Genomic DNA, 21,369 nt, shown 5'->3' with positions numbered 1-21,369 from the left:
ACCGTACTCCACGACCATCACTGCAAGAACCCTTCACCATGCATGAGCAATCACACTACGTGACCGTACTCTGGGGCCATCACTGCAAGAACCCTGCACCATGCATTAGCAATCACACTGGGTGACCGTACTGCGGAGCCATCACAGCAAGAACCCTGCACCATGCATGAGCAATCATACTGGGAGACCGTAATCTGGGGCCATTACTGCAAGAACCCTGCACCATGCATTTGCAATCACCATAGGTGACCGTACTCCAGGCCATTGCTGCAAGAACCCTGCGCCATGCATGAGCAATCACACTGGGGTGACTGTACTCCACGACCATCACTGCAAGAACCCTGCATCATGCATGAACAATCACCCTGAGTGACCGTACTCTGTGCCATCACTGCAAGAACCCTGCACCATGCATCAGCAACCACACTGGGTGACTGTACTGCGGAGCCATCACAGCAAGAACCCTGCACCATGCATGAGCAATCATACTGGGAGACCGTACTCTGGGGCCATCACTGCAAGAACCCTGCACCATGCATGAGCAATCATACTGGGAGACCGTACTCTGGGGCCATCACTGCAAGAACCCTGCACCATGCATGAGCAATCCCACTGGGTGAGCGTACTGCGGAGCCATCACTGCAAGAACCCTGCACCATGCATGAGCAATCCCACTGGGTGAGCGTACTGCGGAGCCATCACTGCAAGAACCCTGCACCATGCATGAGCAATCATACTGGGAGACCGTACTCTGGGCCATCACAGCAAGAATCCTGCACCATGCATGAGCAATCATACTGGGAGACCGTACTCTGGGCCATCATTGCAAGAACCCAGCACCATGCATTTGCAATCACCATGGGTGACCGTACTCCAGGCCATTGCTGCAAGAACCCTGCGCCATGCATGAACAATCACCCTGCGTGACCGTACTCTGGGGCCATCACTGCAAGAACCCTGCATCATGCATGAACAATCACACTGGGAGACCGTACTCCAGGACCATCATTGCAAGAACCCTGCACCATGCATGAGCAATCACACTGGGTGACCGTACTCCGGGCTATCACTGCAAGAACCCTGCACCATGCGTAAGCAATCACCTTGGGTGACTGGGTACTATTGTATCTCGATGCCACCAGAAAGTCCTGGTGGAGTCAAGATTGACGGGGGGAGGTGATGCCCCCTGTAGTGAGTGGCTGGACAGCTGCCTTGCCTGAAGGTCCTGGCAGGCCAGTAACCTAATGCTACAGCTGCAAGTCCTTTTAATACACGGCGGCCTGCAGCTCTGTTTCTTCATGGCCCCCCGCAGCAGCAGAGGATTGGGCCAGCTGAAAAAACCCTTCCCTGGCAGACCAAAAAGCGGCACGAGTGAGGACACAGTGCCGTGACGCGCCTTTGCCGGCAGCACCGCAGAAGGCGCTCCACCCCCCCCCCCTCCCCCCCACGCCAAATATATACAGTCTTGTTACCTTTTCACCAGATTGAAGTCGTATGGGTACCTCAAGCCCCGGACAACCCAAGGAAACCATGAGAGATTTTGCCTTCTGTCGGTCTTACTTGATTGACCATGTGCATTGTTCTTTCTCATGTTTCCAAATTCCTATTTGACACTCTCGTTACTCTACCCTTCAAGTGATCCCCTCTAGGACAAAGGCGCAGTCTCCCCCCACTGGTCATTTTAGAGTATTACATTCCATAGATTTAAAGTTTCTTCATTAACTTTGGCTGTTATGTATGATAATTAGTACGTTTCTTTTTATCTGCCTGTATTTTCCGTACCGCCGGTTATGGTCACCTGGTTGACCCGGGTATCGGAGGTCATTTATTTGACATTTGTTATTTTTTCGTGGCGCTCGCTGCCGTTTCACTCTGCATTAGTCATGGCGTCTGTTATTGTGCTCGGACGCTCCCGGTGATTGTTTCCCGGACACCTTTTGTCACTCTCAGCATATTTTGCACTTGCACAAATTATTTTCTCTCAGTTTCCTACTGGTCTTTGATGGCCGAACTAGCACAGCCTGCTGCTCTGTTCTACGGCACCACATAACATAAACACAAGAAAAATACAGAAAACGGTTGGACTCATTATAGCTCAACGATTCCAGAAGCCGGCGGGGAAGACGGAGCACCGAGGCCACTTCAAAAAAGCAAACAAACACACTCAGACACAAATGCAGGTTTTTCAACTTAACACCGCCTCTCTGTCACTCCATTGTTCGGCTCAATCCTAGGAGCTGAACAATGGTAAACCTGGAAGTGCCGGCACATGCAGAACGGACCTTACTGACTTTAATAGGGTCCATCTAGATTCCGTTATGCTACGCCATTTTTCCTAGTGCCATTCGGCCCTGCATTTCCAACGGAAATCTGCGATAAAGGCTTTGAATGGAGCCTCCGATGCAGACGAGTACGAGCCGCAAGACACGCTCAGAACAGGGCAAAAATAAATTGTACTAATTAAAAAAAGGGTTGTTTGGGACCTTCCGGGCTTTTTGTATTGATTGACCTATTCTCAGGACAGGTCATCAATAGTTAATAGGAGGTCCGCCACTTGGAATAATCCCCCTCCCAATCAGCTGATTCCCGAGCCCGCTGACAGCATGGACAGCGCTGGAAGCAGATTGCGCTGCTGTCTGTATTGCAGTGACCTGGTTTGATACCACAGGGGTCCCGTGTCTTCCTGTGTGAGCGGAGCAGCGGCCGCGCACGCACCCGGCTACTCCATCTCAGAACCGGTACCGCAGCTCTACCACTGATTTCAATGGGAGTGAAGCCAGCGCCCATACTTCCTCCCCTGCCCGCTGATGACACTGTTCAACCTGCTGGACTGGACAGCGGGCCAGACAATCAACTGATGGACGAGACTCCCAAGCGGCAGACCCATGTCCATCAACTACTAATCACCTATCCAGAGGATAGGTGATCAGTAGAAAAAAAAAACATGACTACCCTGTTAAAGCTCCTGCAATCTAACAGGGTCAGGTCAGGAGTCCGACTCTCACAAAGAGCCAAAGACCAGGAGGAGAAGACCGTAGCTTCTTCTGCCTTCCCGTAGCATGCAATGAGCGCCATGTTGAGGACGCGGAAAGCAGAGGTACCATCTCCTCTATGGACCCTGGCGATCAAGTGACTGCCAACGACTCCTAGCATGGCAGAGCTGCTGGGTCTTGGTAGACCCCGAGCCCAGCTCTCGCAGTGACTATTGCCACACTAGATGTTTTCACCTGTAGGTGAGGCTCCTATGGATGCCCCAGCAGTTACAGAATACAAGAACAGAAAAAGGGATTGTTCTCCCGGAGATCCTTTATGGCGTCATGTAGTATAAAGATTAGTGATGAGCGAGTATACTCGCTAAGGGCAATTGCTCGAGCGAGCATTGCCCTTAGCGAGTACCGGCCCGCTCGAGACAAAAGATTCGGCTGCCGGCGGCGGGTAGGGAGCTGCGGGGAGGAACGGAGGGGAGATCTCTCTCCCCCCTCCGCTGACTGCCGCTACTCACTGCTCCCCCATGCCGGCAGCCAAATCTTTTATCTCGAACGGGCAGGTACTCGCTAAGGGCAATGCTCGCTCGAGCAATTGCCCTTAGCGAGTATACTCGCTCATTTCTAATAAAGATGTTAAAAAAAAAGTGAAAATAAAAATAAAAAAAGTTACAAAGTTAAAGTTTAAATAAAAAAATTTACAGATTTAAATTCTAAATGAAAATAAAACATTTATAGAAAACGACCCATCACCCACGCCAACCCAAACAGTCGCCCTGTAATCGAAGACCATGCAAATTATACAGCAGGGCATCAAACGCAACGCCCTAAACTTTAATTTTGCATGAACAAAATAATTTAAAAAAATTAAAAATTATAATTTGCTATTTTTTTATAAATATTTTGAACAAATTTCCTTTATTATATATATATATAAAAAATAGAAATTCAGTGAAAATGGGTATTGCAAAACAGCACTCTCACAAAACAAGCCAGCAACCTGTCATTAAGGGGTTAAAACTTGCCAAAACCTCAACGGTCATTGGCTCTAGGGTTAATATTGTATTCCGTGGATTTAAAGCTGTACTGGCAGCGGCCCCTGAATCCGCATGAAGGCACAATAGGTCCCTCGCATCAAGGTGGTTCGTCTCCCCCTCAGTCTCCACCGTTGTCAGAAGACCATCAGATGCGCAGAATTCTCATTCCAAGTAGGGTGGAAATGAAAATTCTGAGCCGTAGATCTGGACTTGCTAATATACAAATGCACCTTACAAAGCTCTATAGACACAGGGCAGTTGGACATTAGCTGCAATACAGGACATAAAAGATATGCCAAGAGCGCCACCAAGTGTCTTAGGCTGGAATGACCACGCCGACAACTGAAGGCACATATACATCATAGGAGAAAAATCTCTATGCTGCAATAATAAATCTGTAAATAAAGTCCAATGGCATCTAAACAGCGATAAATCTGTCATTCTGCCGATGCGCGGCTGCGGGCGAGTGACAAATCACTGCGCGCCTCTCACTTGGGGCATAAAAAAAGTGGTTAAATGGGATTCTGCGGCTTATTTCATTTCAAATGGGTTTGAAGCAACTGGGGAATTTAACCCATTCGCGGCGATAAACAAAGTCCGGGAAAGTTCTGCACAACTTATTTGTCTGACTATAAGAAGCATACTTTATGTCCAGAACAGAGAGAGAACATCTCTGGGCAGCTTATCTTCTGAGGGTCCCTGTAAAACAGCGGTCTGTCTTCTTCAGGGAGGTTTCATGGCGGAGGGATCACCTTCTTCTCTCTCTCACTGTGTGGGTCAGCTGTAGTTTGGAGGGATATGTGCATCAGGGGGGACCCCGCTGTGCCACAATTCATTGGAGTCTTCAGAGAGTTTTGTTGCCTTGCTGCTGTCCGTTGGAAGGCCCAGGAGGGAGAGGGGTTAGGAGGGGTTCTCTGCACTGAAAATCTGCCACTTCATCTCTCTGTCCTGGCTCCCCATCACCACTCGGTTCCAGGGGCCTGGAATGTAATACCCAGAGGGACAGAGAATAGACTCTACACTCTCTGTCAATCAACAATCACTCCCACATTCTTCCCTTACAACATTGCCCTATATGCCCCCATCCATAAAGCCCCTTCACAGCACCGTGCCACCCTATATTGCTTCCCTCATCTCAATCCGCCACCCAACCGGCACCCTCCGCTCCACTGACAAAATCAGATTAAGCGCTCCTTTAATTCAAACCTCTCATTCTCGCCTCGAAGACTTCTCCAGAGCAGCACCAGTCCTCCGGAATGCGCTACCCAAAACTATCCGGGCAATCACTGACACACTAAACTTCAGGCGTGCTCTAAAAACGCACCTCTGCAGGGAGGCATAGCATATCCCCTAAACCAAACCCCTTTACTCCGCCTGATACCATGCTCCCTGTCCTACTGACTGCAATCCCTGCCAGCCGCCAGCAACCACCCCTTGCAGTCACACCGATTCAGCCACTATACGGTTTAAGTCTGACCATTGTCTGTGTATAGCATCCCTCACTCTCCACCTCGCCATACCGTGCACATCTCCAGCCCCTTTACCTTCTGTATCACCCCATTACTTGTAGTATGTAAGCTGGTTGGAGCAGGACCCTCACCCCTACTGTTACCATCAACTGATTACTACATGTAACCGTGGTTTTGTTTCTGTTCCCCCGTCTTGTCAGCGCTGTGGAATACATTGGCGCTATATAAAGATTATTATTAAAGCAGCTGTAAGAGACGGGCACGAACCAGTGTGATGTTCAAGATACCAATCCCCCACCCCCTCCTTAATATATACATATATCCTGCATTATAGTAAAGACCTAAAAAGTGTATCTGCCGCAGATGGGGACTCATTTTTACACACCGCTTGGTTTGGAATTTTTTTCATACTTTTTCCAGCTAAAAAACTTATGTGAATCTTATAGTCTGAAAAATACAGTACTAAAAAGTGAGACTCGGGCGCTCGAGCTAAATAACTCAACTCTATGGAGGCCATATAGTAAAGGTAAACTGGAAAGGCTTACCTGGATACAATGCTGGAGCCATTATACAGATCACTGGCGTAGGAGAGGGTGGCGAGGGGGCGCACAGAGTTATAGCGGGTGAATTTGGATAAACACTCTTGAAACTCATCCAACTGACTCACCGTCCGACTGTCATCTGCCCAGGAGAGAGAAAGGAGCTCAAATGTAAGACCAGACAATACAAAAGCAGACACATTGTTATAAACTTTGTAGGAGCCAAGTCAAAGGGAACGAGTAATGAGCCACTTTTACCCTTTCCAATCCACTGTCTGACCTGTGAAGACATTATGATTTAAGGCTGTACAGCTCCAATGTTGGAAGACGTCCGTCGGGGTTCTCTTACTGTATATTGCCAGCCTCTCTGCTGTCGGAGCCTATCCAACGTGTCACCTCATGCAGTACTGGCTTTAGCCAGCAGATAGCGCCGTTGTATAACGGCAGAAAAAGAGTAAGCCCCCTAGGAAAACCAGGATACAAATTGGACTGGAAAGGGTAAAAGGGAACATATCCCCCCAATTGTGTTTTTTATAATTAAATGGATTTTGTTCCTTCTTTTCAAATGAAAGGGAATGTGAAGAGTTAAAAAGCCATGTACACCTTTGCACTGATTTAAAAAAAAAAAGTATATATATATATATATATATATTATTTTTTTTTTTTATCAGTGTGTTTCTGGAAATGAAGAGTTTTTGTAATTTGTTTTCACTGAGCATTTCTGATCGTCTGATTAACATTGCGGATTCTGGGTCATCGCCTAGCAACGGCACGAGAAACATCTGTACTGAGCATGTCAGACGTAGAGCCATCCAGACTATATGCAGCATTGATAAAGACGACGACAGGTACACGGGGTCACCAGTCAGGCACAGGGTCGGATTCCGCTGTGGAATCCTGCATGTGAAATCCCACCCGCCAGCCTTATCCGACTTTCCACTGGGCCCCTTGGCAGCTATAGCACATATAGCAGGTCTGGGAGGGAATCGGCACATTTCACACTGAGGGATTTCTGACAGGCGACCACTCAGAGGGTTTGTGCATTGACAGGCAGTACATTGTCTACTATTTGTAAGTTCATGTGAACATTCCGCAGTCTATGGAAAGCTTCTATGTGTCTGTTTATTACATTCACTCCAAGTCACAAGTAGTAAAAGAGGATAAATAAAACCCTGCGATACGTCTGGAGCGAGAAAACTAATATTACTGAGTGCTGTATGACAGTTTCAGAAGATGATGCTGAAACGGTGATGGATTTATCTGAAAATGAGTCTTTCGACTAGATTGTCAGTTTTCTGACAACCCCTTTAAAAACCCAAACATTCCCTTTAACCCCCAAGAATCACAACAGATTTGGGAAAACCCTCTTGAAGAGGTCACTAATAGATTGTGAATGTAGGTGTCATATAAATATATTTTGCACAGAACTTAGCCACTATAAGTGTATTTTTAACCCCTAAGGACGAAACTAATTTTCGCCTTAAGAACCGCTAAGGGTCCATTTACACGAAATGATTTACCGTTTGCATGAGCGAACCATGTCAGAGTTCGCTTGGGCAGCCTGTTTATACGGGCAGATACATTGTTGGCTTGTTAAAGCAAGAAATGGTTCAGTTATTCACATTCACTGCAGGGTTAAATGGTGTAGAGGAAGGATTAGATGAGCCCGTCCTCATTTTTTTTCACTCGTTTTCTAAGCAAAAGATCAAAGTTGTATGTGAAAAACAGAGAGCAAAGTTTGGGGAGTGATGAACAAAATTTCATGTCACCCCCTTCCCTGGGACAGAACTATATACAGGAGAATCACAGATCTGCCCTCTGTGCAACCACTGAAAAAGGAAAAGCTGTAAATTCAGTATTCCCGACCCCACTTCAAACAGCTGTGCCTCCGGTTCTGTAAGGACTGCAGACTTGCTTCTGCTGCCACTTTAAAGCCAAGAATCTTGGCTTTAGAATAAGTTCTGTTCATCCAAAAACTGTAATGTCATTTTTTCTGCAGAACAACCTGAGCTCGTCCTAGGCTATTGGGGAAAGTTAAAGGGAAACCAACGTTTCAGCTAGTTTATGCTTATCTACTAGTTTGTGTTAGTCTCATCATTTCAGTAATGCACTTACATTAATTTCTATTTGCTTTACCATTATAAATCAAGTTTGAAGTGGCTGCTACTAGGGGCCTCTCTTCCAGCTTCTCTGCAATCCACTCTGGTATAGAGCTGCTGTAGTAACAAGGACATAAAGTCTCCACAACAGGGGAGGGGCTTTAACAGGCAGCTCACATGTACTCAAGAGGCTGCAGACTGACAGATCTGCAGACACTGTAATAATCTCTAAAGTCTCTGACTCTCCTGCTCTCACAGAGTATGTGTGTAATGTCGGCACGCACACAGAGTTTACCAAAACCACTTGGCCAGAGTGTCTAAAAATGCCCAATTGTCCTGGGAAACCAGAGAGGCAAGCATTCAGATACTGCCCCCTGCTGACTGAACCAGAGACAGTGCAAGTATCAGAGCTCATCCCACTGATGAGCACAACAGCATATTCCAATAACAAAATCCTCAATACAGTAAGAGCACCCTTCACTTTTTTTAACCAATACCCGTAGGCCTCATTCACGCAGTAGTACGCAATCTCAGTCCCTGAATACTTAGCATTTTTTCCTGCATATATACATTTTATTTTATTTTATTGGTGTGTATGTTTTTTTCTACTGTACTTTGTTTTTGCGAGATCTTAGACTAAAAAATGGGCAATTTTGGTCCAAGTTATGGAGCAAAAATCATGCATGCTGTATTTTTTGGGGGGTTTTATACACGCACATAAAAACACACAGCCTGAATACCCCAATGCAAATCAATGGGGTTTATGTTGTACGTATTACGTGTAAAAATACACACGGAATACGGACCAAAAATGTGCCTGTGTATGCGTGCCCTTAATAGAACACTGTGGGAGTTCCTTGAGCATAATGCGATTCTTTGAATTGGTCTTCAGTTTGTCCTTTTAACCCTTTCCAATCCAATTTCTATCCTGGTGTTCCTAGCGGGCTTACTTTTTACTGCCATTATACAATGGCGCTATATGCTGGCTAAAGCCAGTACTGCATGAGGTGACACATTGGATAGGCTCTGACAGCTGAGAGGCTGGCAATATATAGTAAGAGAACCCTGACGGATGTCTTCCAACATCGGAGCTGTACTGCCTTAAGTCATAATGTCTTCAGAGGTCAGACAGTGGATTGGAAAGGGTTAATGGCGGCAGGAATTGGCGGCGCTTGTCAAGGGGTAGAATGTTCGACAGCAAGAAAAAAAAATCATTTTTTGTGGTTGACGTGTTGGAAGCAGGAAAAATGGGCAAACATCCCGAGAGACTTTGACCCAGTCATCTAGCCTTTTCTACTGGTCCTTCTCCGTGCAACTCCAAAGCGGCAGGTGTTGAAGAATGTTCTCTATATGCAGGGGTCAGTAGCTACTAAAAGTGGTCAAAGGAAGGAGAACCAATGAGCCAGTGTCAGGGTCATGGGCGCCCAAGGCTCAATGACGCGTGTGGGGAGTAAATGCTACCCAGTCTGGTCTGATCCTACAAAAGAGTTATTGCTAGGGAAGATAGAAAGGTGTCATAACACGGGGCATGGAGTAGCCACACACCGTGCCCATGCCGCGCCCTGCCCACTGCCAAAAGTACCTATAGTGGGTATACGAGCATCACAATTGGACCATGGAGCAATAGGATATGGGCTTTTTAATGAATCACGTTTTCTTCTACATCATGCATATGACCGGGTGGCGTAGCTCAATTGGGGAAGAGATGGCATAAGGATGCACAGAGGCAGTGCAACGCTCCTCCAATGTTCTGCTGGGAAATCTCGTGTCCTGGTAGTCATGTGTAGGTTACTTTTCCCTGCCGCACCCTGAGCAACTAAGGCAGAAAGGAGGGGTGAGTGCAAGCACCCAGGAGGAGGAGGCGAGGACATGCCACAGCGCTGGGGTTACTTATCGCAGCCGGCAGGGACAATTGTCAGCAGCCCAGCAGAAGACACAGCGGCGGAGGGGTGAGCGCAGTCTATCAGCGCTGGAGTGGTGAGTGCAGCCAATCAGGCACTGGGGCAGTCAGCTGGCTGTCAAGCTGCCTAGCACTTCGATACACCCACCACTTCTGGTGGCGTCAAGGTAAACCAGTACCCTGTCCTTAAGGTGAGACGACCCCCCTCTTGACCCAAAGGTGGTAACTTAACAGCTGATCAGTGCATATGATTTAAAACAGCCACTCTGGCAAAAAGACATTTTTTCCCCATCGCTGCCACTTCAACCAATCGTCTGTCGCACTTTGGAGGTCTCCTTTATGTATTACAGTCACTTCCTTGCAGTGTTGCCTCATGCTTATCAGACTATCTTGAGGCTAGGATTTTTTATTTTTTTTTTATTTTTTTTTTTACTTTGTGTCACATCAATCTCGTGATCTATCAACTCAGCATTAGTTAAAGTTATACCATTTCAGACTGCCCATCAAGCCGTCCCCGTGGGGTGGCTTGATAGACTGCCTGTCAGAATGCAGTATGATGTAATGCTATAGCATTACATCATACTGCATGAGCGATCAAAGCATCGCTGGTTGTTGTCCTCTCTGGGGACTTAAATAAAGTGTAAAAAACAAAAACAAAGTTTTATTATTTAAAAAAAAAAAATCCCATTTCTCTCTACTTAGAATTTTTTTTACGTTTTTCAGTACATTATATGGTACGTTAAATTGCACCATTGAAAAATACAACTCATCCCGCAAAAAAACAAGTCCTCATGCAGCGGCGGCGATGGATAAATAAAGGAATTACGATTTTATTTTTTTTTAAAAAGGGAGGAGGAAAAAACGAAAATGGAAAAGGGCAAAAAAGCTCCATCACTAAGGGGTTAAAAAATATTATGGATAACCGCTGTTTTTAATACTAAAATATGTAGCAAATCAGCTACTTTATTGAAACCTCTCAAGTAAAAAATGACTAGTTCACCAGCTGAAATCATCCCTCCCGCTTGCATGAATTTTCTCCTAAATCATCATTTTTGAGACGATCACTGACTGATAAGGAATGAGACGTCCGCTGGGAAGCATTATGTATCCGGGCTGCCATACATATAGACTGAGATGGTTACAAAGCTCTGAAGGTTTACCCCCGAGGAGGACAACTGTGGATAAGAGCAGGAATGGCTGCAGAACCCCAGAGATCAGCCGAGTTACTTCAGGCCAAAGGTCCATCCAATATGGGCCTGCGAACCAACAGTAGAAGACCCTCGAAAACAAAGGGGGGAGCTACTGGGAAAGAAGCGATGGAGACATTGTTCCACAAGTCTGCTGTAACCTTAACCCTTTCATGACCATGGAGAGCGGTGTGTGGGCCCTTTTTTTTTTTTTTTTTAAAGAGTCACTGGTAGTTTTCATTAGTACTATTTTTAGGGTTATCATGACCTTTTTGTGTCGCCTTTATTTTTTTTTCATGGACAGATGACCAAAAAAAGCACAATACTGGGCATTTCATTTTCGGACGACGTTTACCATGTGGGATTAATAAGGCGATATTTTAATAAATTGGACCTTTATGGCCTCTTTTTTTTTTTATGCAACAACCAAATTTTATTTTTATATATATATAAAGCTAGCAAAGACTTTTAAATTTATGACTTTTTACTTTTTTTCTTTAGTCCTCACGAGGGACTTGAACTTGTGACCATTTGATCGCTTATACAGTATAATGGTAATGCACTATACTGTATTACAGGTATCCTATTAAGGCATGCCCCAGGCTCGTTTTAATAAGCAGACAAGTATTGGAGCCTTGGGGGCCTTCAAAAAGCCCAAAGTTGCCATGACACCCAAACAGCAGCCCTGGGATCTTATGGCGGTGGGGCTGTTCAGGGCATCTCAATGCCGCTATCAGAACTGACAGCAGCATATAAAGGGTTCTCAGCAATCTCAGTTCTCTCACTGCAGCCGTTGTACCTTCCGTGTATGGAGCTGGCTTGCCTCCCGAGTCCGCTGTATATACTGCATACGGTACGGACATCCATTTTTGTTTGCACGCATTTTGAGCGACAATTGCTACGTGTAAATGGGCCTTTTAGGGATCGGTACGATTTGCTGCAGATTTTGGTTCAGATCTGCATCAGATTTGTAGTCAAATGAAAGGGTCTGCAGATCCGCAGCAAATCAGCTACCCACGAGCGCCTCCTTAGGCCTCATGTCCACGGGGAAAATCAGGCCCGCTACGGATTCTCCATGTAGAATCCGTAGCGGGTCCCTCCTGCCCCGCGGACATGAGCGCTGAAAATAAGAATTAACTCACCTCTCGCCCGCTCCGGATCTTCCCTTCGCCGCGGCTTCTCTTTGTCGCGGCCGGATCTTCTTTCTTCGGCCCGGCGGATGCGCAGAGCACGTCGCTTGCGTGCCACGCGCATGCGCCGGCCCGAAGAAAAAGATCCGGCCGCGACAGAGAGAAGATGAAGCCGCGGCGAAGGGAAGATCCGGAGCGGGTGAGTAAATTCCGATTTTGGTCTCCCGCGGATCCGGGTGGCTTCCATAGAAGCCTGCGGGAGCCGTCCCCGCGGGAGACCCGCACGAAAATGGAGCATGGTCCAGATTTTTTCATGCTCCATTTTTTTAAAATCCCTTTTATTGACCATCCGCGGGTATTTATCTACCCGCGGGTGGTCAATGCATCCCTATGGGGTGCGGATCCGCGGGCGGGAGAAGAGTTAAAATCCGCTGCGGATTTTAATTCTTCTTTTGCCCGTGGACATGAGGCCTAAGTCGCTGATGGGACTCCAATAGACATCTAGCACCTGCTCGCTAAGAGATCTTTATCTCCGGTCACATACGTAAATCATTGAGAAGATTATTGCAGATCTGCCTGCAGTTCAAAGGCGGCTTAACAGCCGGCACATCTGGGCTGCTGCAGCCAGTGGCCACTTTATCGGAATCCATTCCTTTCAGCTGTGCAAGCAGGAAAAATTGAAACCAGATAAGTGGCTGGGAATAGAGATGATAAAGTAGTCCGTGTGCAAACAACAAGGGGGGGATCCAGGATTAGGTCTGCGCCGGGGCACCTGTTGGAGTACAACGCATCTGCTCCCTCGTCCCATCTACATCCTGATCACATTACCCAAGGTTACTGAAAGCACGCCGTGTCCAGAGAAGCTGGAGCAGACAGCTGTGGGGTCCGCTTAATCCTAATATGGGGCGATACAACTTCCAGCTGCAACACTACAAAAGGCGAAGGGGAAAGCCAACACCAATCCAAGGAGCTTTACAAGAGACATGTACATGGACTAGAACAAGAAAGCACAAAAGTTAATTTTTCGTCCCATAGTTTGGCTGCAATACCCGTTTGTCAGTTGGGTAATGTCTCCCTTCCTCCAGCAGATGTCACTGTTCAGCCGATAAATAAACCCTTTTAAAAAAAGTTAATGAAAAACTATAGAAATAGTGACCCTCGCAGGATGCAGGGAAGAATGCATAAGGAGACGGAAGGAAGAGGAGCTTCTGTTCACTGCTGTCAACACCTAAGGAACGATCGGTTCATAGGGGGAAGTCAAACACATTCCAACAACTATGCAGGAAAAAATATATATATTGAAGTCCCAGAATTAGTTTTTCTGTGCTTCACATCATTCAGCCTTTTAACAGCAGGTAAGAAAAAACAAAAAAAAAGTACCGGAGGGAAGCGGAGGGAGCGAGCGTCACACCGGCGTATTGTCTCTCCGTATTCAGTCCATATTTTTCTTACTGACTGTATACGGACAGCACATAGGCTCACAATGTACCTCAACGCGTTTTCTCTTTTTTTTTGCAGTGGATCCCGTTTTGGTCCATATTCATGAACCAAAGTCACCCTCTATAGTCTATGGGTGCACAAATAAAGCAGCGAATATGCTTTAGTATCTGTGCTCACTGCAGCTTTTATTTGCGCACCCTTGTTTTAATGTGAGTTGTAAGAAAACGGACATCACTTGAGCCTTTTTGCTTCTTTGTGCACGTGAAAAACAGATGACACATGGATACAACACGGACATTAAAAACAAAAAAAACGTATGACAGTAAAAAGGCGATGTACACATAGTAAAAGCAGTGCATTTTTTTTATGGACCGAATTCACATTCTCCTATGTGACTGAGCCCTTAGGGTCACTAACTTTTCTAAAAAGCAGCAAGCATCACTGGAACGCGCTGTTGGGCATTGTTTGTCCCATGTAAATGGGCCCTTAGGGCCTGAAGTCCGTCCTTAAGCCACATACCGCTTATTGCCCATTTACATGAACTATTATCGCTCAAAATTCATTCAAACTAAAGAATTTGAGGGATAATCGTTCAGTGTAAAGGCGAATATGAAAAAAAACGCTCGCTATTCAGTCGTGTTTTCTGATTGCTGACTGTCAGTGAGCAAAACAAAAAACAAAAAAAAAAAAAAAACACCATCACTAGATCGCTGGCTTCTCATTCAGCACTTCACATAGGAGGTAAAGCACGGAGCGAGAAGCCAACGATATCTTTCAGTATAGACACTTTGCACGAGCGCCGATGACCTTAGCGGTGACGTCAGCGCTCCTGGAGTCGTTTAAATGACTGTCGGCCTGTATAAGAAAGCCAAATCAATCGCTAAAGGGCACAATGTTCACCCCAATGCTTCTACCCCTTTGCTTCTAGGTTTCATACGCTACATGTATGGCAGGAACTACAAACTCAATATGTGCCGAGCGACAAAGGAGGTCACATTGACCACCTCCGACGTGGAAAACACAATAATCAAAATAGTAACGACTACCCGTCCGTGAGTGAGTTACATGTGGTGTCACCGTTATGTGATCAGTCAACGGGCCTCTGAGCTACCTCCTGATCACATGACGGTAACGTCAACACAGGTCCTTCATCCCTGTGCACTGAATGAGAGATTTCATGTGATCAGTCATCGGGGCTCTGAACTTCGCCCCTGATCACATGACTGACGTTATCGCAGGTCCTTCATCCCTGTGCACTGAATGAGGGATTTCATGTGATCAGTCATTCATCGGGGCTCTGAGCTTCGCCCCTGATCACATGACTGACGTTATCGCAGATCCTTCATCCCTCATCCCTGTGCACTGAATGAGGGATTTCATGTTATCATATTAGTAATATATAATGCTGGATAAGATTCCAATGAGAGTCCAGAGGAAGAGTCCCACTAGCGAGACATCAGCTCCTACCTGACACACGGGCCATTCTGGTCGAGAAGTAGCACTGTTCCAAGTCTTCAAAATGTGCTGTGAGGCGTTTCCGGCGGGACGCCAGCGTACTGTTATACCACGGCTGCTTCTTTGTCTGCGTGTAACAGAGGCAGAGATTAGGAAATAGTAGATTATCCATTTGACGAGTGGAATAGGTTATGCCCAGATTACATACAGAATGGAAAGTATTAAAGTCTATGAAGCTACGCAGGCTCTACACTTCTGTTTATTGCAGCCGTATGAATACAATCCTTATCAGACTAGCAATCTCTTCTACAACTGGAAGGAATGAGAAGGGAAGATATGAAGCATTTGGATGAGGTCTTCAGCTACTGATAACGTGAACACTGTAACATTCCTCTACTCCAACAATGAAGGGGTTGTGCCAGAATTAACTTTTATCACCTATCCCTTAGGATCGGTGGGGGTCTCCCCAATGAGACCTCCACCAATTCCAAGGACAGGGGACTTGGGTCCCACTCTTCTCATCACTGCGGGGATGCTTCTGCCACCCACAGTCACGTCACATTAAATGGAGAAATGACCACACATACGCAACCGCCGCTACATTCATTTCAACGGAGCGGACAGAAATAGCTTGGCCTGTACTTGTCTATCTCAAGCAAGCCCATTGAACGTGAATGGGGGGTTACCATGCATGAACGGCCATCACGCCATTCAATCTCCTCCTCACTGCAAAGGGTGCAGCGAAGCCACAGTTATGAGGACAGGGGACACAAGACCCCCATTCTTAGGATCAATGGGGTCTCAGCAGTGAGACCCCAACCAATCCAACAGGGCGATGAAAGTTATTTGTGGTACAACCCCTTTAACAGGAACTACAAGGTGCTGGATAATAAGGCGTAGAAAAAGTAGACCAATCATAGAAGACGATGACCAACAAATTTAATAACGCTCTGTTTAGTTCCGATTACCTGTGCAAAATACAAATGCCGAACTACTGGAAATTCTTGCCTATTAAATCTGGATTACAGGAGTTCTCCCATCACATATTAGGGCAATCGCATAGCCCCGTAGCAATACCGAGAATGAAAGGGGCTCCTTTTTACCTGCAGGGAGGCGCCTCGGACACGCAGGACACTGCAGTGGGCTCTAGTCACTTGGACGGGCAAGTACAGCGAATAGGGCACAGTGCAAAGCTAGACGTAGAATTAGTGGAGGTCCCAGAGGTAAACCCCCCAGTGTTCTTAAAGGGATTGCAAGGAAAGCAATAAAAGGGAAGCAAAAGCACTTACTTGAGAACTCCCACTGAATCCAGGAGGTTGGCTGTATTCTGTGGAGTCGATTATGCTACTGCAAGAAGAGGAAAAAGTATGATGTAAAAGCCTAAATACTGTATAATAAAAACCTCCGCAACTTTGCGATTATTTAAATTCTTTAATTTTAAAGATCCCCGGTTGCTGTCTGAATGAAAACAATAGTTTACTGCTGCTCACAAAGTGGTCGGGAATTAAGACGAGCCCAGGAGAAAGAGGTCTGCCCCTAACAGGTCTCTAAGGCCGGATCCCCATATAGCAGAAGAAATCCGCCGAGGATTTCCCTGCAGATTCCTTGTACATTTCACCTTTCCACATCGAGGAGGTGAGATCCAAGGAGGGAAGGTCTTCTGCAGCATATCGAGTATTTGGTAGATTAGAAGCTGCTTTTGTTCTGCTACGTACGGACGAGGTTCCCGAACCCAAACCCCATGTATTGTACTGGAACGTGCTGTGGATTTGCAGGGCAGAATCAGCCTCGCGGGACGTTCAGACAGGATGGATTAGAAGTGGCAGATTTTGACGCATTCCAGCAGCAAAAGCCGCAATGAATCTCCTGCAAAATCCACGTGTTGCATTCGGATTTAACGTGGATTCACCACAGATTCCGTCCCCAACGACTGAAGGGTTGAAATCCACAGCATGAATTGATGTTCTGCAGACCTAAAATCTGCACAATTCAATTTAGGCTGCATTCAAACACTGACAATACTGACAATGTGCGATTTTTGGCTTGGGAGAAAAAAAAAAAAAAAAAAAAGGGCCGAAAATGCTTGGAAATAGAACAGATAGATTTAAAATGGGGATATTCATAACGGCTTTTTTTCTATTCTGGACAGTAAGAGTAAAAAGAGGATTTAAAAAGTGAACCAAGACGTGCAAAACCTGTATAATTTGCATCAGTTAAAAAAAAAAAAAGCATAAATAGATGAAAATCATATGGAAAATAGGCCCTTTTTAATGTATCGCAATTGCCCGTACGAATACAGCCTTACCCTGCCTCTGCCTTTAAATCTTATCCACCTTGCTGCAAATGCTGTGGATTTCCCATGTGGAAACTGCATGGAAAATCCACAGCGGACCCGATCTCAAGTGGCCGCACCCTGAGGGGCCTTAGTGAGCGACATTCTGAAAACGCCACGTTTCCAGGGACACCTGAGTAGCGGCACAATCCTGCAAGGCAAAGCCCAAATAGCTTGCAAGACAACCAACTGACTTTAATAGCAATTTTCTATTCGGGAAGGATCCGTGCAGTTTGGAGGAGGGGAAAGAGAAAAAAAGTCCTTTTACACAAAGCCTCTACAGAGCCCCACTAGACCCAAAGTATGCTGCGGGTAACATGCACTCATATATGTAAGTATGTATATATGGAAGTGATCGTGGGGACAGGAAAGTTTTCTGGACTCATCCTAATCAGCAGCGTCGCCTTCATCTTCTCTGAAATGGCTGCTAACAGGGAACAATAGATTGAATGAATGAACTACATTACAAAGATAGGCTTAGTGTCTCATAACTCACAGGAAAGTGCTGACCGGCGCTCGGACCAAATTAAATAGAAGGAGAGGGAGATGGATTGCTGGGACAAGAGCAAAGAGAAGATCCAAGGTGGGAAGCAGGGAAGAGTGATGACAGATTGAAGGAGTCGATTAAGTTGAAAGACTCATCTTCCTCTAAAAGTCCAAGAGCCGGCTGCTAGGACAGATAGCTTTCCCACGGCAGAGGAGAATCTAATTGCACAATGCGTCCTTCCGTACAGACATGGCGGCGGGGGCCATTAATAACGCTGCGTGTTAGGGGTGTAAATCACATCTGGAGGAGTTCTCCATGGGCCCCGCACACATTGAGAGGCACTTCTGCGTTTGGGGCCGGTAACATATAGACAGAACACAGGGGCTCCACTGATTGATTCAATGCTTTGACATTTTAATATATCTGGCAGAGTCTTGCTGTTCTGTACACACAGGAGGGACAAACGGTTCCACCGGCAAAACTAATGTTCCCGCATTGATTTAATAGACGTATCAAACTGTTTCATCAGAGACCAGGACTGCCGCCGTGTATTTCAGGTGAGGCTGAACTGCACCTCCCAGAACACAACACACTGGATGCACCTTCACAATGGCCAGACTGGATGTGACGTCCCAACCAGCAGGAAGTGCCGCAGCAGCGCCGCTCTCCCATGGATTTCAATGGGAGTGAAGTCGGCACGTCCGTCCCTGTCCTCTTAGGTCAAAATCCAGCCTGCTACACTTGACAGAGGGTTGGACGATCAGCTGACGGACGGGGGTCCTGAGCGGCAGTCCCCGTCCGTCAACTAGCGAGAGCATAGATCATCAGTGGAAAAAAAAAAAAAAAAAGAGCTGATAACCCCTTGAAAAGGGATGTCCAGAGTTAGAAAACCATGGTTGCTTTCTTCCAAACACAGCACCTCCATTGCCTTGAGAGCTGTGTGTGGTATTGCAACCCCATCGGAGTGAATGGGAGCGGAGCTGCAATACCAGACAATCCACGGACAAGGGTGGGGTTTGGAAGAGAAAAAAAAAAAAAAAAAACACTGTCTTTCCAACCCGGACATCCCTTTAAAAGGGGTCATCAACTTTAAAAAAAAAAAAAAAGAAAGAAGAAAATCAGCTCCCAAAAAGAACAAAACGAAGCAAACAGTTACTCGCCTCATTTTCTCCAGTGATGAAGCTCCAGCGGTCCTCCTCCAGTCTGTATATACATGAGACCAGTATGTCATTGCTATGGCTAGTCAGTGGTCACGTACCACACTCTTGGCATCATAGTTCCCATCACTGAGCGTGCTTGCCAGTAGTATGGGCACATGACCACTGACATGCTGGCCACCGCAGAAAAAAAACCCAAAAAAACGAGAGGACGGCAGGAAAAAAAAAAGTGGCAAGTACTGATGCTTGTTTTATACCAAATTGTAATCGGTCGGACGCCGGAAATGGAACAGCTGTCTAATCTGGGTCCCTCTATCTAGTAGTGACTCTGCTGGAACCTGACATTTACTTTTATGTAATGCATCATTTTAAACACGCTGGAGGAATTATTAATAGTAACTTACTAATATACAAAGTTATTGTAATTCCAAGTTTCCCGCCGTCGTTCACAGATCCATCCGACAGCAGGTACTCCAGAGCGGAGATGAGCAGATCGCCTTGGCTTACAGGACACAGTGGGCATATAGAGGTGCCCAATCTTCACTTAAATGGGGTTGTACCAGAACTACAAGCGATCCCCAAATTTGCTGATCGGTGGGGGTCTCATTGCTGACACGTTCAAGAACGGGGGTCTTGTGTCCTCACAATGGGCTTACTGCACGTCGCCCCCATTCTCATGATCAGCAAGTTATTCCCAGTCCTATAAATAGGAGGTAACTTGAAATTCTGGTACAACCCCTTTAAATTTACCAAAAGGAAGTCTAAAACATGCAAATTGATTTATCCAATTTATCACAACGGTCAGAAAATAGGAAAACCAGCGTCTGATTTGGATCATGAAACAGGCCTGTGCTGACAACCGAGGAGGTCAGCGGGAAGCTGAGGGTCTCCAATGCCCGGCAGGTTATAATAGGGGCATGCACGGAGTCCAAGGCAGTACGTTTTTAGGTAATTTAGGCATTTGCCTTGTAGACGCTATAAACTGGCTTCCGGGTGAATCATTTTATCAGATTTTGGTATAATTCCCTTCCATGTCATTCGGTCTGCAGCGGTTGGATCCCCACCCTCCCAGCACAATCTGATCTACTACTGAAGTACTTGTCATTGGTCAAAGGGGAATTTACTCTCGTAACATTAAAACCAGCACATAAGGATAATGAGGAAACCAATCATTTCTATCACTGGGTGAGGAGGGAATATTACCTGTGTGACGGGGAAGGGTCGTCAACCTGCGGCACGGTGCTGTCTTCGCTGGGGGGAGAATACAAACCGCTCATCTCCTGCAGCACAAAAGGCCGATACAATTCAGTTCACAGTTACAAAACCAACATTACACATGGCTGCCATTAGGGGGGGAAAATAGGTATAGATTTCCTTTTCAATTAAAAGCGCGATCCCAACAATGTAGTTAAAAAAAAATAATAATAATCAGGCATTAGCAGAAAGCCTCATTCTAAGGGTTTCATTTTTTTCTCTTTTTACAAGTTAGATACCCAACTCTTTTGTGTTGTCCACGGGTTGGGTAGGCAGCGGTACCACACTACAAGTAATATATTGCAATTAGAGATGAGCGAGCATACTTGCTAAGGGCAATTGCTCGATCGAGCATTGCCCTTAGCGAGTACCTGCCCGCTCGGGAGCAAAGATTCGGCTGCCGGTGGTGGAGGGGAGCTGCGGGGGAGAGCGGGGGGTAACGGAGGGGAGATCTCTCTCTCCCTCTCTCCCCCCTGCTGACTGCTGCAACTCACCTCTCACCCGCGCTGGCAGCCGAACCATTTCTTCCGAGCGGGGAGATACTCGCTAAGGACAATGCTCGATCAAGTAATTGTCCTTAGCGAGTATGCTCGCTCATCTCTAACTGCAATTAAATAGGTATTCTGGGCATTTACGATTGATGACCTATGCCCACGTTGGTCATCAATAGTAAATGCCCGTAGTACCCCTTTAATGCAAGTGTAACCCTGCCGCCCTGAAAAGCGTGCAGCTTAGTTCTTGCAATAGGTAAATGTACACAGAGAAGTAAAAAAAAGAAATACCACACACGATGTGCGCTACCACCCACACCAATGTAAGGGTCTGTTCATATCTGTGATAGGTTTTCCATTGTTCTGCTCAGTCCTAATGGAACCTCTGGTGCAGATCTGGCTCAAGAA

The 21,369-nt window shown here is 46.2% G+C and overlaps 1 protein-coding gene across 1 annotated transcript in view; it reads right to left on the bottom strand.

Moving 5' to 3' along the window:
- COP1 (COP1 E3 ubiquitin ligase) overlaps window positions 1-21,369 on the bottom strand; it is a 180,669-nt gene that overhangs the window by 122,559 nt on the left and 36,741 nt on the right. The window contains exons 8-11 of the mRNA XM_066597491.1: window positions 20,420-20,496; window positions 16,530-16,587; window positions 15,253-15,367; window positions 6,036-6,171 (exon numbers count right to left, since the gene is read on the bottom strand). Coding sequence (XP_066453588.1) covers window positions 6,036-6,171; window positions 15,253-15,367; window positions 16,530-16,587; window positions 20,420-20,496 — 386 coding nt within the window. The remainder of the gene's footprint in view (window positions 1-6,035; window positions 6,172-15,252; window positions 15,368-16,529; window positions 16,588-20,419; window positions 20,497-21,369) is intronic.

The sequence above is a fragment of the Eleutherodactylus coqui genome, chromosome 3 (assembly GCF_035609145.1).
Source record: "Eleutherodactylus coqui strain aEleCoq1 chromosome 3, aEleCoq1.hap1, whole genome shotgun sequence".
NCBI lineage: Eukaryota > Metazoa > Chordata > Amphibia > Anura > Eleutherodactylidae > Eleutherodactylus > Eleutherodactylus coqui.
The sequence above is the reverse complement of the archived record's forward strand: the minus strand, read 5'-3'. Positions and strand labels throughout refer to the sequence as shown.